We start from the raw sequence: 13,878 nt of genomic DNA, 5'->3' as shown, positions 1-13,878 counted from the left end.
GAATCAACTAAAATTATTTAGAGAGTTTATTATAAAATGCATAATAATTCATTTAAAGTTTAGTTTTATATTTTTACTCTTTCTGTCCTGTTGGCACTAAGAAGAGCTACACCCACAATGGAGCAGCTGGAATATGATGGATGGGACCCAATATATCAGGGAAACTGACCATAAAAAATTCCCAGAGTTGCTTACTCCAAACTTGATTTTAGGTACCAAGAATAGTAGGCTGACTGACACCTTAACTGTCTTTACTATATGGCTGTTGAGCTTCTGACTTTGCAATTGCCTTGGAAAACTCCTAATCTTTTGATTTCTTTAGTATTTTTCACTTCTACCTGCTTTTTCTTTTAAATCGTTATAAAATTGTTCACTAGGCTTCTAAACTCAAGCCATATCTCTAAAAAATGGCCTAATTTCAAAAATAAATACCCTCCCCAAAAAAAGATGGTTTCTCCTTTGCCATCTTATCAGCCACGATAAAAATATTTAAAACATGCCTAGACCACAAAATATATTCACTAATTAGGGCTATTTCACCCTATGACCGACTGGCCCAACTCCAAGTCGCGTTGCCATGGCAACAGCAGTCTGCCAACCGACTAGTTGTTCCAGTCGAACAGATTTGAAAAGTTAAATATTTGTAGTCGGGTCGGAGCAGTCGGTGAGCTACAGCCAACGAGAGCTTCGAAACTATAACCAATCAGAGTTTAGATTTATCCAATCTACGTCGAAGTTAGAAAATGATGGAAAGTATAGATTTCTCGGAAGCTTTAATAAACGAAGTCAGAACATATCCGTGGCTTTATGATATTCAGCAAGCTGATTATAAAGACAACATAAAAAAAATAATTCTTGGACGGAGATTTCCAAGAAACTAAACGTTGAAGGTATGTGATTGACTAATCTAATAATGACGCGATATATCTAAATGCACAATCGCTTTCCATGACGGCCATGTTTTCCATTTAATTTAAAAAACTTACCATGATTGGCTAGTGTATTGATCTATAACACGTGTTGTGATTGGTCCTTATGAGTCGGCCACCGACATTTAATCGTACTGCGTGAATGCTTTTACTACTAGTCGATCCGATTATAAAATCGGTCGGGTTGGTCATAGTGTGAAACAGCCCTTACCTCCAGACTCTCTACCTTTCAACACTATGGCATTCATAACCTCGCTACCACCACTAACCTCCTTGAAACAACTTACACAATTTTGTAAAATTTTGAGGAAAAAGAGTCCACTTACATTATATATCTAGACATTTCCCAGGTATTTGATTCAGTTCTTCCCAAATTACTTCTTAATGTGCTTCGTGATTATTTTGACTTAGATTCTGCCTTTTGCTGCTGTTTAAATAACTATTTTCTGTCTGTATTATGCAAGATTTATATTGGTGACTTCAAATTTCTGCCTTTTTCTCCTGTTTGTACTTGATATTGAACCCTGGTGAATGCCACACTCTTTTACTTAGCTTACACAGATAAATTATTTATTAACTTGTCCTTCAAAATAATAGCTTATGCAGATGATATTAAAATATTAATTAACAATCCATCATCCTCACAAGCTGATATTAATTCTATATGCTCTGTCTTCACTAGGCCATAATTTAAAAATCAATATTCACAAAACAGTAATTATATGTTTCTCTCTAATTCTCAATTCATATCAATTCTATTAAAATAAATTATGTTAAATCCCATTGTGATCTCAGCATCATTTTTGGCAAAAAATTAAATTTCCATGATCATATTTCTTACATTATTAAAACTCTTTCTATTAGACAAGACATTCTCTGATGTTTCTGTAAAAACATTTATTCAAATTTAATCTTAAGAACTATTTTTTTAAATTAATTTTCAGTCTGTTGTGTACTGTGTCTCTGTCTGGGACTGCTCCATATTTATTTCACAAAGTTCAATCAGAATTAAACAAAGTTTATTCTTTGATGTATAAATTCTGTAACCTCTCATATATCAATAACCCTCATGCCACCAGAGTTTGCCTTGGTCTACCCAATCTTACTAATAGTTTAAAATATTTTGATCACATACTTTGTTACAAATATTCTAATGGACAAATCTCTAACTACTGGCTAGGTTTTTGCATACCTACTGCTAGAACTCACAATACTTCCTGTATTTTCACCCCTTTTTATCATCTTTCACTATCCCACAGATCATTCTTTTACTTCCTATCCTCTCATATGACTCCAGTCGAACAGTATTTGTATTGCAATTTTAATTTTTACAAAACCAAATGTAAATCCATTTTATATAATATGTAACATAATTTTAATTCTTTACTCTTTGTGTTATTTTTACCTTTTTATTGTTATTTATTACTGTTTAATATTTTATTGAGGTTTATTATTCAGGAGTGGAAATCGATCATCTTTGGACATTTCCAATTGTAAATAAATAAAATAAATGAATAAACATAACATGTATTCATTTTGCAAGCAGAGTTGCGAATTTGTGAAAAATTAATTATTTTCTGAATTAGCATGCAAATTATTTTTATGATTTTCAAATTCCTGGACTGCAAAATCTCAGACTTAAAAATTCTGTTATTAAAGTAGTAATGTGACACATTATGTCAACAAAATACAGACTGACTATTCTGTACATCATTAGTTATAATGCTCTGATGATTAATGATTTCTATTTAATGCTGTTAAAATATAAAATCTTTGGACTCAACCTTGTCAAATTATAGAGTATCCAGTCTGAGAACTTAAAGCTGAAAAACCCTAAAGCAGTATACTCATAAATTTTTGTCCGTTTTATTGAGTTAATATTTTTGGTATATACTTTACCTATTCTATTTTAATAATATCACTACTACAGAATTTTAAGATTATTGCATATTCTTAAAAATAATTTTAATTTATTGAAAGAAAGTTCCATCAAATCTTTTTTCATACCTGTAAGCCAAATTCCACTAATACATGACTGTTTGTCAGACTGCTTAAATTCGATTTAATTATGCTTCTTGGAGGTTCTTTAGGAATAATATATGAATCACAAGTTTTTGGGAAATCATGTAAATTACTTGCATTTTTCCTAAAAATTGAATATTTGATTATACAGTACATTCATAATTTCTTATCTTTTAGATTGAAAGATACTTACTTGTCAATAGTAGTAGTTTTCTCTTTAATTATTCCATAAATGAAAACTAGGAGTGTAGAAACATTTATAGAATTATTTTCTGCCAAGCCCAAAGTTATGTGTCGTAAGCATGCTTGAATTTTCAATAGCACTTTGTGATTATGTGTTTCCAACAAAATCTGTATACAAAAACATAAAACATAAATTTTTTTCTAATAATATGTATCAATTGGATAGAACACATAAAATATGCATTATGACTTTATAAAGCATTAAACCTTAATATAATGAAGTGCTATAACTATGAAATATACTAGGACATTGTGAGACTTTGTTGTATCGCGATAAAATTGAAATGAAGCTGGAAGGAAAGAAGCAATTCCTGCACCTGATAGGTACAGAAGAGGCAATCCTTGTATGGTACCTAACAGATGTGGACAGGTGAACTTTGCACTTGCCACCACAAAAGAGGCTATCCTCATACCTATAGGCCATGGGAGACACAAGCCTTGCACTGGCCAGGTATGGAGAAACAATCCAAGAACAAAGCAATTGATGGAGATTTCTTTGTTCTTGTGTTTTGTTCATTTTTCACACCTATTTTCTGTTAGGCACACATAATACTGTTTTTATTTTTGACCCCTAGGCCTAAATTCCATTAGGTGCACTCATTACATCAGAGAGCATGGACATTGCCATTGTAATATCTTTGTATATCGAATGTGCTGAAATCACAATATAATTCAAATTCATAAAATAAATAAAAACTGCATAAAATTTAAAATTTATTAATCAACAAAGAAAATTATATTTTATTCAAGATTTTGTAATCATTTACATATATTGTAGAATAATCTAAAGTTAGTTAAGGGTTTTGCTATTTTACTGTAAAACCATAATTTTTTTTGACAGATTTGTTTTAAAAACTTCAACTTTTATGCATTTGAAAAACAATAGATTCTCATTAGAATCAACTATTGATTAGTATCACTAATTTTCAATGTCCTGAAAAAAGCACTTTTCTTTAAGTGTATACTTAACTTTTTTTAAGGGAAAACCAGTTAATGATTAATGCCAACCTTTTCCTAGTCCAAGGTACTGTACATATGCAGTATAGGCTAATGACAACATCCTCTCCATTTACCTACCAGGATTATTAGTGTTTTTTCAATGGCTTAAAACATTTCAATATCTGACAATATGTATATTATATGTAAGTATTTTATGTTTTTTTATTGTACAGTTGTATTAAGGAATTTTTTGTTTCAAACGTCAAAATCTAAATTAACAAATATAAGATCTAACTCAAAAGAATACTGTGGGTAAAGTTTTATTTTTCTTAACACATATCACTTTATTAGCTAGATTCTTTGTTGAAACCTTTCAATATAGTCAATTTAACTGCATCAATATGATTCTTATGACTACCAATGTGAATCTGTCTCTGAATACTGGATACCTCCTTTATCCAATAATGTGATGACTAACTTGTTTTGGTCTCTATTGTTTAAATTTTTTTAGATTGGTCAAGATTCATCCTAAAAACAGCCTCTTTTTGTCTTTCTGTGTCATTATATACTTTAGTTTTCTTTCTAATTTTTGCTTAATCATCTATTTATTAACTTTGAATGATTATTCTGTTACTAACTCAAATTCCAAACATGTACTTATTAATTCACTTCTCGATTAGCACAACCAAAATTTATTTATTTCTGCCCTGTATTAAAGATCCAATTCATTTCTTTGAAACTTGAGTTCCTTCTTGTATTTCAAATGTTTTTTTTTTTATAGATTACAGTTTTCTGATTTTTTAGAGAAGACAAGTTAAAGTTTGAAAACATAGAAGAAAAAGAACAATTTAGATTCTTAAATGTTTAAACTATCAATAAGTGAGAATATGTATGTTAACTGATTAGATTAAATACAGAAGTGTTATTGAAAATAACAATCCATTACCAATTAAGTTTTATAAAGTTTTAGCACTACGCAAATTGGAAATTTTATTTTATTATTGATATTATTACTCTTTATTATGTTTTTCTTGTATATCTATAAATCCTTTGTTCAAATAGACTACATGCCTACTTAAAGAAAAACAATAATGTGGCAAAAATATGATACTCTTGACATACTTGCTTATTTATAATCACAGATAATTTTGTTATACAAAATGCAATATAAACAAACCTGATGATATGCATAAATATTATGTAACCTTGCAATAAAAAATTATTTTAATGTATCATATCAATGTTTGTTTATACATTTATGGAATCTAAATTAGTGATAACAAAGAACACTTGAACATATATTTTTCTTATCATGCCAGTTTTTAAACCCAAGTCTCCAATTTTAAAATTTATTGCATTTAATTTTCTAAATGAATTTCTGAATCTGCTATTTTCAGTTATGTTTAAAAATTCCAAAACATTTCAGACTAGATTTAAAAAGTTTCTAACAATTTAATTAAAATTCATTATTTAGAATGTAATTTAAAAGAACTATTAAAAATTATATTAAAGGTCATGGTAACTACATATTTAGCAAAAAATTCATTGTTGATGTTAAATTATTAAAAATTTAAAAACAAATAATCTTACTACAGACAAAGGATGAATTAAATTCTTTAAAAATGAATCAGAAACATAGTTTCCTAAAATCTGATATATCATGTAACTTTTGACAGCTCCTGCTTCTTTCAATTTTCTAACAATTTTATTCACTTCTTTTTCTTCTGCAGTGTATCCAAATAATTCTTCATTGCATATCTAACAAACACAAAAATGTTACTATCATATTATTTATGAAATAATTAAAATAAAACTCCAATCAAAACTTTATACCAACCTGAAGTAACATATCTATACATTTGTCTAAACTTCCATACTGAAGTGTATTTTGCATACTGTTCAGCACTGAATGTATAGTATAAGATAGCACATGACGCTTCAAACAAAATATTTAGAATTAATATTTAAACATAAATGTAATTAAATATATTTCAAACGCATCTAACCTGATATCCAAGTTTTAGCATTGCTTTCATTTCTCGAATCAGATACCATAAGTATGACGGGCCCAAGGATTGCATAATTTTGACTAAAGTCTCTCTGGAACTTTCACGAATACTGTCTGCACGAGATTTTAAAAGATAGCATAACTTCAAAAAAATTCTGAAAAATAACATTAAAAATATAAATGCCTAAGGAAACTGAGCAATAAACAATAACTATATTTCAATTTTAACAAATTCTACAGTAATTTAATTATTAAGAACAATTATTACCCAGAAATATTGTCTCGTAACATGTTGCCAGGTAAATTTTGTAATAATTTTACCATTGCTACAGCTATTGGTAACCGGACTACAATCTCATCTTCATTGGTAGCTCGACTGGCTAGTTTATGTTCATTTTTTTTAAACTGTAAAATTTATTATTTGTATCTTATTAATATTCTTATAAATTAGAAATTCACTGATTTTCACTGATTAGTATTATTAATAATTTATTAACTATTTTAATAAATTACTCATTTATATATGAAATTTTAAATAATAACTAATAAAACCTAAACTCATTACTTTATAGTGTGTTAACTAAACTTTAAATAATTACTCAACAGTAGAGATTAAGGCCATTAGTAAGCTTGAAATCACATTTCACTATTTCAGTTAACATAGAATAAATCTGAAGCATGCTTGAAAATCTTATTACACATTATGCTCAATAAATATCAAAGGAATTTGAAAATTTCAAGATAAGTAATTTTCTGACCTTTAGATCAAATATTAACGTTATCAAGTTTTACAGAAAATATTTCAGATTTTACTAGTTTATTTTTCAAAGAAGTAAATAATTTTAAAAGTACAAATGATCAAACAATTATATATCGCATCCTTGTGCATACAATATGTAATATGAAGAAGTCCAAATAATTATATACAACAGATTCATGATCATCCAAGTCCAATTAGCTATGTTATGAAAGCTTTCTTATATAACAAAAATGTATGAAATAATTTTATTTTTGTAATTAATCTGTACTTTTTATTACAGTACAGTATTGTTATATAATAGCAATGTGTAAAAATGCAATTGCAAATGTTTTCATAAAACATCAGTTATTCTGTGGTTAATGCATCATAGTAATTGCAGGTATCTTACTGGATTGCTTTTACTGAAAATTCTGTATTAAAGCATTATCACATGTACAGTAAAAATCACAGCTAAAAAAATAAACAATGTATGGGATGCATTGATGTGTTTGACTATACAGGAAATGCCTTCCATATCTTCAATTTCCGTGTTATCCAGCTTTTTCCTTATCTGGCTTGACCATCTACCACATTAACTTGTCTATTAAAGGGAGTTCAATAGACTATATAAGTTTTTAAAGTATTTTTTTATTTTCCTTTTCAGAAAGTTTCTTATTTAAAATATTAAGATAAAATATTTTAAAAAATTATTTTAATATTGATTAATAAGAAAATATAACAGTTTAGAAATATTAAAAATAAATAAATACTGATAAGATAAAATTAAAAAGTTGAGTAAAATATTTAAACAAACTAAATGGTCTGTGAATCAATAACTATTGTTATTGATTTACAGACCATTTAAACCAAATCACATAGATGAATCATGGACTATTTACAATTTCTATCCCATAAATATTACCTTAGATAATGATAAATTGTGTGCCAAAATATTTTGTTTATTTGGTAATATAACTTAAAAGACATGAAATGTGTGAAGATGTTCTTTTATCTGGTTAAACAGCATAGAATTGTATTTTGACTAGATCAGTCTGCTGAACATCTGGAATATGTTTGTGGACCACTAGCAGTCCACTGACTACAGATTGAGAACCACTGATCTAGATGATTTTAAAAACTGAAAATTTCATTAAGAATCATTTATCAAAACATTTCCATAAATGAAAAAATTTCCCAAAGGTTCTAGAAATTTATGATTTTTTATACAACTATAAAATCCAAGAAAATTTTTACCACAATCAAAGACAAACACATAATTTAGCATATACAGCATTAAAGTAGTCTTATATATTTTCTAATTAGAATATGTTTAGAATACATAATGATAAGCAAAACTTGAAGCAGTATTTTAAAATTTATATTAAGTCATAAAATAAGTTTACAAATATATTTAATCTCAATGTAAAAAAATTCATATGTAATACAGTGGGTGATCGGTTAACGAACATAATCTGTTCCAAGACTTTGTTCACTATCCAAATTGTTCGTTAACTGATTATCAATTTACCATATGTTTTTATGAGAATTTGATCAATTCATTCTGGAGACCCCCAAAAATAAAAAATATATACTTTCTTACTATGTTTATTTATATGTAATAATAAAAATACATATAATACACAGTCTTGCATTTTTTAGTTTTTTTCTGTTTGTGGGGGTTAAAGAATCTGTTTAATGTTGATTGCTTTTCTCTCTTCTTTAGGATTTTTCAGAAGTAATTAATAGCATTGTAATTGTAGAGATCCCTAAGCCTATTAACCTCAACCTGGTTTGGATGCCATTCTAAGATCATCATCCCACTTCAAAAAAATGTTTAATAGCAGATATCAGCATTAATCCTCTCTTTCCTAAGAAAACATATCTCACCGAGTTTCTTGGTGTTATTCATTCAAGAGTTCTTGGAGTTTTCCTGTCATCAGATCTGTTTTAGGTTCCATTATGAGCTCTTCAATGTTCTTTACTTCTCAGGCTACAGTTTCTATGGATGCGAATTCTGATGAATTCGTCCGAACAAACAAATACCTGTTTTCCAATGAGAGTGTTTACTTTGGCAGCAAAGGGCATGTCAGAACATGCACGATGTAGTCAGAACCATTCGAGTGTTCAAACGAATTTGATTTTTTCGTGCATTCTGACGTTGAATTTGGAGTGTTTTGGTTTTTTCAACATGGATATTGATAAATTGATTAGTCTTGTGTTCGAGAATAGGTGTTTGTGGAACACGAAAGACAAAACTATCACAACAGAGATGTTTCTCATTTTGGTCTCATTCTGAAATACTCGAAAAACTTTTGCGGGTTGTTCCACAAATCTTGATATAACATTTGGAACTCTCCATTATCATCTCTTATGGAAAATAAGTGGTTAACATGCTCTGTTTTCCCACCACCTATCAACAATAACTTAATCAACAGACTTTCAAGAAAATAAAACTCATCAAGTTCGTCCATTTTGCTGGGAGGCAGAAATGTACTATCAGAAAACGTGCACAGTGTAACCACCTTGTTCTGACAAGGATTTCGGACGTACTCGTCAGAACAAAATTTCGTCAGAATTCGCATCCATAGTAACCGTAGCCTCAGATGTGATTTTTGTCACTTCTTTAGCTGCTTGAATCTTCTCGATTATACTGTATCTTTCTTAGATAAGATTGAACTGTGGCTACTGTAGACCTGTTCAAGCCACTGATACTGCCCACCGACATCAGGCACCGCATTTTGAGGCTGTCATGCTGGCAAATACTCTATTCCTCAATTCTAGTCACCCAATATCACATGTTCTACACTTGCAAGAAGCTCTTTTTCTTGTCACTCATAATAATTATTTCCAATTTAATGGGAAAATATATAAACAAACGCAAGGTGTACCAATGGGTTCCCCACTATCTACTGTTTTAGCTGAACTGATTATGAAGAATATAGAACATCGAGTTTTTAATGCCCCCTTAACTATCCAGTATCCTCTCATGTATATACATTACATCGATGATGTGTTAATTGCGTGGGATGGCTCCAATGAGGATTTACAACAATTCACGCAAATGTTAGCCTCCATTTATCCTTCAATTAATTTTACCGTTGAAGAGCAAAAAACAATAGAATCTCCTTCCTGGATCTAGACATATGTATGTCTCCGGAGCTTACATTCACTGTACATCATAGAAATAATAAAGCACCGCAAATCGTACCTGCTACTGCTTACCAGCCATCACACTACAAAAATTCTGCTATTTCTTCTCTAATACTGAGGGCATACCTTCTTCCTTCTACTCAGTCACTAGTGGAAGATGAGTTATCTATCATTTATAATGCCATGTTATAGGCTGGTTATTCACACTCTAAATTTACATTTCTTCAAAACCGTGTTAAGAATAAATTATTTCCGCAATCTTTTCTTTCTAATAAGGAAAACCTAAGAATAGCACATCCTCCCCAATACCCTATTTAGGCCCCATTTCTTTAAAAATTGCACATATGTTTAGAACTAATGGTTTCGTTCTCACAATAACACTGCCACCAAGTCTAAGAAGACTGCTATGTAATGATAGGGACAGATATCAGTGGAATGAAAAATCAGGAATCTACCAAGTCCTGCTAAAACATGTATTGTCAGGTGAAGAAATCAGTTATATAGGGGCCACAGCTATAAGGTTAGGTTCACATATTCTTGAACATCAAGAAGACATCAAAAACAGCAGGCCAGTTACAGAGTTAGCAAAGAAAGTGCTTGACCACAATTACCAGCTGCTCTGGAGCAAAACAAAATTACTGAAATGCCGCAACAAACATAAAGAGCTATTTGTTTGGGAGAGTCTCTATATTTCTGCCATTGAACCGTGCAACTCCCCAACTCTCGAATTACCAGAAATTTGAGTAACAGCTTTTAAACAACTCAATCCACGATGTTGAAGTCTTTGCTACTCAGATGTCTTTTTGACATATCTTATACTTTATGCATGTTCTGGGCACTTTTATGGCCATATACTTCCTAAAACATGCTTATTTAAAACTGTTTTCCTTCCACGCGCTATGATGCACAGAAGGATTTTTAAATAAGATTCGAAAATGAAAAATCAGTTAAAATGTCAGAAATATTGTTTGATAATTTCGAAAATCCGAAATTTGTGAAACTGTCGGATTAGAGTTTGAAAATCTTAATCTGTTGTATTCGATAGACCACCTGAAGACGGTAGTTATATACTATTGAAAGTACTAGCAGACGAGTTCACTTTCTAAAGTCAGACGAGTTCATTCTCCAAGACTCCACTCCTGTAATGCCACAACACGTAAGTGTTATAATCATATAATAAATGTTGGCATGAAGTGACATTGAATTATAACATATTTAAGTAGTAAGATTGACATATAGTGTTGATGTCTTAGATAGTAGTCTTCAATTATTGGCTACCACACTTGCTTAATTTTTACTTCTTGTTTTTATGAAAAAAATGTCTTTATTGACACTGATTTATTAAAGAAGCTTCTTAAAAACTTTTTAATGTTGTTTTATGTCCAATTTGGCAACTGTTTTATTAAATTAGTGTTTTCATAATGATGATGATTTTAGATGACAATAATATCATGTTTATCAGCAAAATTGTTCTTTATATGTATGTATGTATAAGTTTATAGGAAATAAATATAACATGTATAAAAGTACTCTATTGTTTGTGAAAATTGTAACACCATGAAGAAATTGTGATATTAGCTTGAAATTTACAGGATATGTAAATCAGGGTGTGGTATGCAAATGATCAAAATTGCAGTGATTGTACATATATGCTCAGTAGCACCCTCTTAGCTGTTCAGTAGGGGTATAAATACAGGGTTGTTTAGGTACCATATACATAGTACATTGTGGATATGAACTGTAAGGGTGCAACTATGCAGACGCGAGCGAGCGAATTTTCCGAGAAAGTAAGAATATGTGGCGAGAAGAGGCGAGACGCGATAAATATCAAACCTGTCAGATATGTGCGAGAACCAGAAATTCGCTCTCGCCAGCGTTATTTCTCGCTTCGCGTTTGTGCGTGGTTTTCCTTTGCGAAAACTAAATCGCTCGTAACCTCTCGCTCGCTCTAAATTCGCGTCTGCATAGTCGCACCCTAAAAGTGTTTCCAGCACTCACTATCCCTTGTCAACAATGAAGGACACAATACCAACAAATGACAGAGTTTGAATGTGAATGAATGATTGGCCTGCATGAAGGTAGATTTTCATACCACAATTTTGTTGCTCCTGCAGGACATAACCCCATGACAGTGATGCATATGGCGGCAGTGGACTGGAGAAACTGGGTGCATTGAAAATTCAGCAGTGGACTAGAAAATATGATGACATCTCTTTCATATGACAGTGATGAGCCATTCTGCATCATTCCAAGTGTTAACACAGCAGTGGAGTACTGCAACAGATGTAATATTGTCTGCCAGTACAGTCTGATGCTGCTTGCTTCAAAGGGAACTGATTGCACATGTGCCTTTGTACAGATTCCCTTGACCCTAAACCACTAAAACAGGCAACAGTAGCATGCTGATTAGCAGTAAGTCATGTTTTCAGACAAGTTCCGATTTGGACCACAATGATGGCCACATGAGCTTTAGAAGGTATGGTGAACACCATCTTTCAGCTTGCATTTTAGAGTGCCATATTGGCTGAATGCCAAATGAGATAATGTGAGGTGCCATTAGATACCATTCATAATCTCGCCTGCTATGATTTGAGGGCAATCTTCAACAGTGACCACTACATCAAAAAAGTTGTAGAGACAGAAGTCATATCCTTCCTGTCATTATATTCCAGTAGAACAATGCCTGAACCCACGTTACCAGGAATGTTCAAATCCTCTTCAAGGCACAGCAACTACTACTTCTTCCCTGGCCTATCTGTTTGCCAGACATGTTGTCTATTGAACATATTTGGGATATGGTCACTTACAAACTGACCAATCAAAGTCCTCCAGCAGTCAATACCAATGAACTACGGAAACATCCAAACAAGCCATCTGGCAAGCAATTCCCCAGGACACCATCCAAAGCCTTTTCAATTCATTGCACTATGTACAACCACTCTTATTGTAGCTCACAGATGCTTTACAAGCTACTGATTTTATTAAGAATAATTGTGTAATTTTTATGAAAATTTATTCATTTATGTACAGTCATATCAGTAATGTGTGGTATAATTTTATTCTAATTGGATAATTCCTTTATGGTATTGCAATTTTAACAAACAGTATCATACTGTATACTAACATCAATTTGAATTATTCATTATCTTTATTAGTATATAATTGAGTTTTAAACTATTTCTTACCTTTATTTTGCTGAAGAGCACATAACAAAGCTGCCAATGCAGCACCTTGACTAAATCCAAGAATTCCATCAAAATGGCCCTATAGTATAAAATAAAATGCACCAAGTTAATTTTTCTTTTAATTTAAATATAAAAATTATCGATGCATTAGATTACATTAAAATTATTTTCACAATTCAGCTGATCACTGCATTCTATTGATAATAAACAAAATTTTGAGCACTCAAGGCAATGCAGAACCCTCACGCAGTTCCATCATTTTTTGCTATCGTCAAAAAATGCATACTGTGCATAATGATATCTACTGAGTAGATATCAGTACAAAATATTTTTGTCCTGTTAAAATGTTTATACTGATCCTGAGATGCTCTACAATTTTGTAAATTTAAACTATGCTGCTATTTAAAAAAAGGTATATTTATATATATAATTTTAAAAACTTTCAAAATGAAAAGTCACTTTAAAAATCATTATAATAAAAATCACTCTGATCTTTTCAACAGTCCTTTTTTTATTATTGAAGAGATGTACTCTCGTATACTAGAGTTCTTGTTATTATTATTTATTCCTACCACTGAAGAGGAACTGTTAATTGATGCAGTTCAAAATGCATATGGTGTAAGTACATCTCTTCGGTAATAAAACAAGCTTGGTCAAACCGAT

At 30.8% G+C, this 13,878-nt stretch overlaps 1 protein-coding gene across 1 annotated transcript; it reads right to left on the bottom strand.

The window, feature by feature from the left end:
- Nucleotides 1-285: 285 nt before the first annotated feature.
- On the bottom strand, nt 286-6,540 carry LOC111634147 (small subunit processome component 20 homolog). Its single transcript, XM_023378854.1, has 7 exons — nt 6,410-6,540; nt 6,140-6,296; nt 5,971-6,069; nt 5,724-5,891; nt 3,145-3,302; nt 2,937-3,075; nt 286-1,453 (listed from the first exon to the last, which is right to left on the bottom strand). Exons 1-7 carry the CDS (start codon nt 6,463-6,465, stop codon nt 1,385-1,387), a joined length of 846 nt encoding a protein of 281 aa, XP_023234622.1. The 5' UTR covers nt 6,466-6,540; the 3' UTR covers nt 286-1,384.
- Nucleotides 6,541-13,878: the final 7,338 nt, after the last annotated feature.

Source organism: Centruroides sculpturatus, unplaced genomic scaffold, assembly GCF_000671375.1.
Source record: "Centruroides sculpturatus isolate CEXI.00-Female unplaced genomic scaffold, Cexi_2.0 scaffold649, whole genome shotgun sequence".
NCBI classification, from domain to species: domain Eukaryota; kingdom Metazoa; phylum Arthropoda; class Arachnida; order Scorpiones; family Buthidae; genus Centruroides; species Centruroides sculpturatus.
This window is presented reverse-complemented; position numbering and strand designations above follow the sequence as displayed.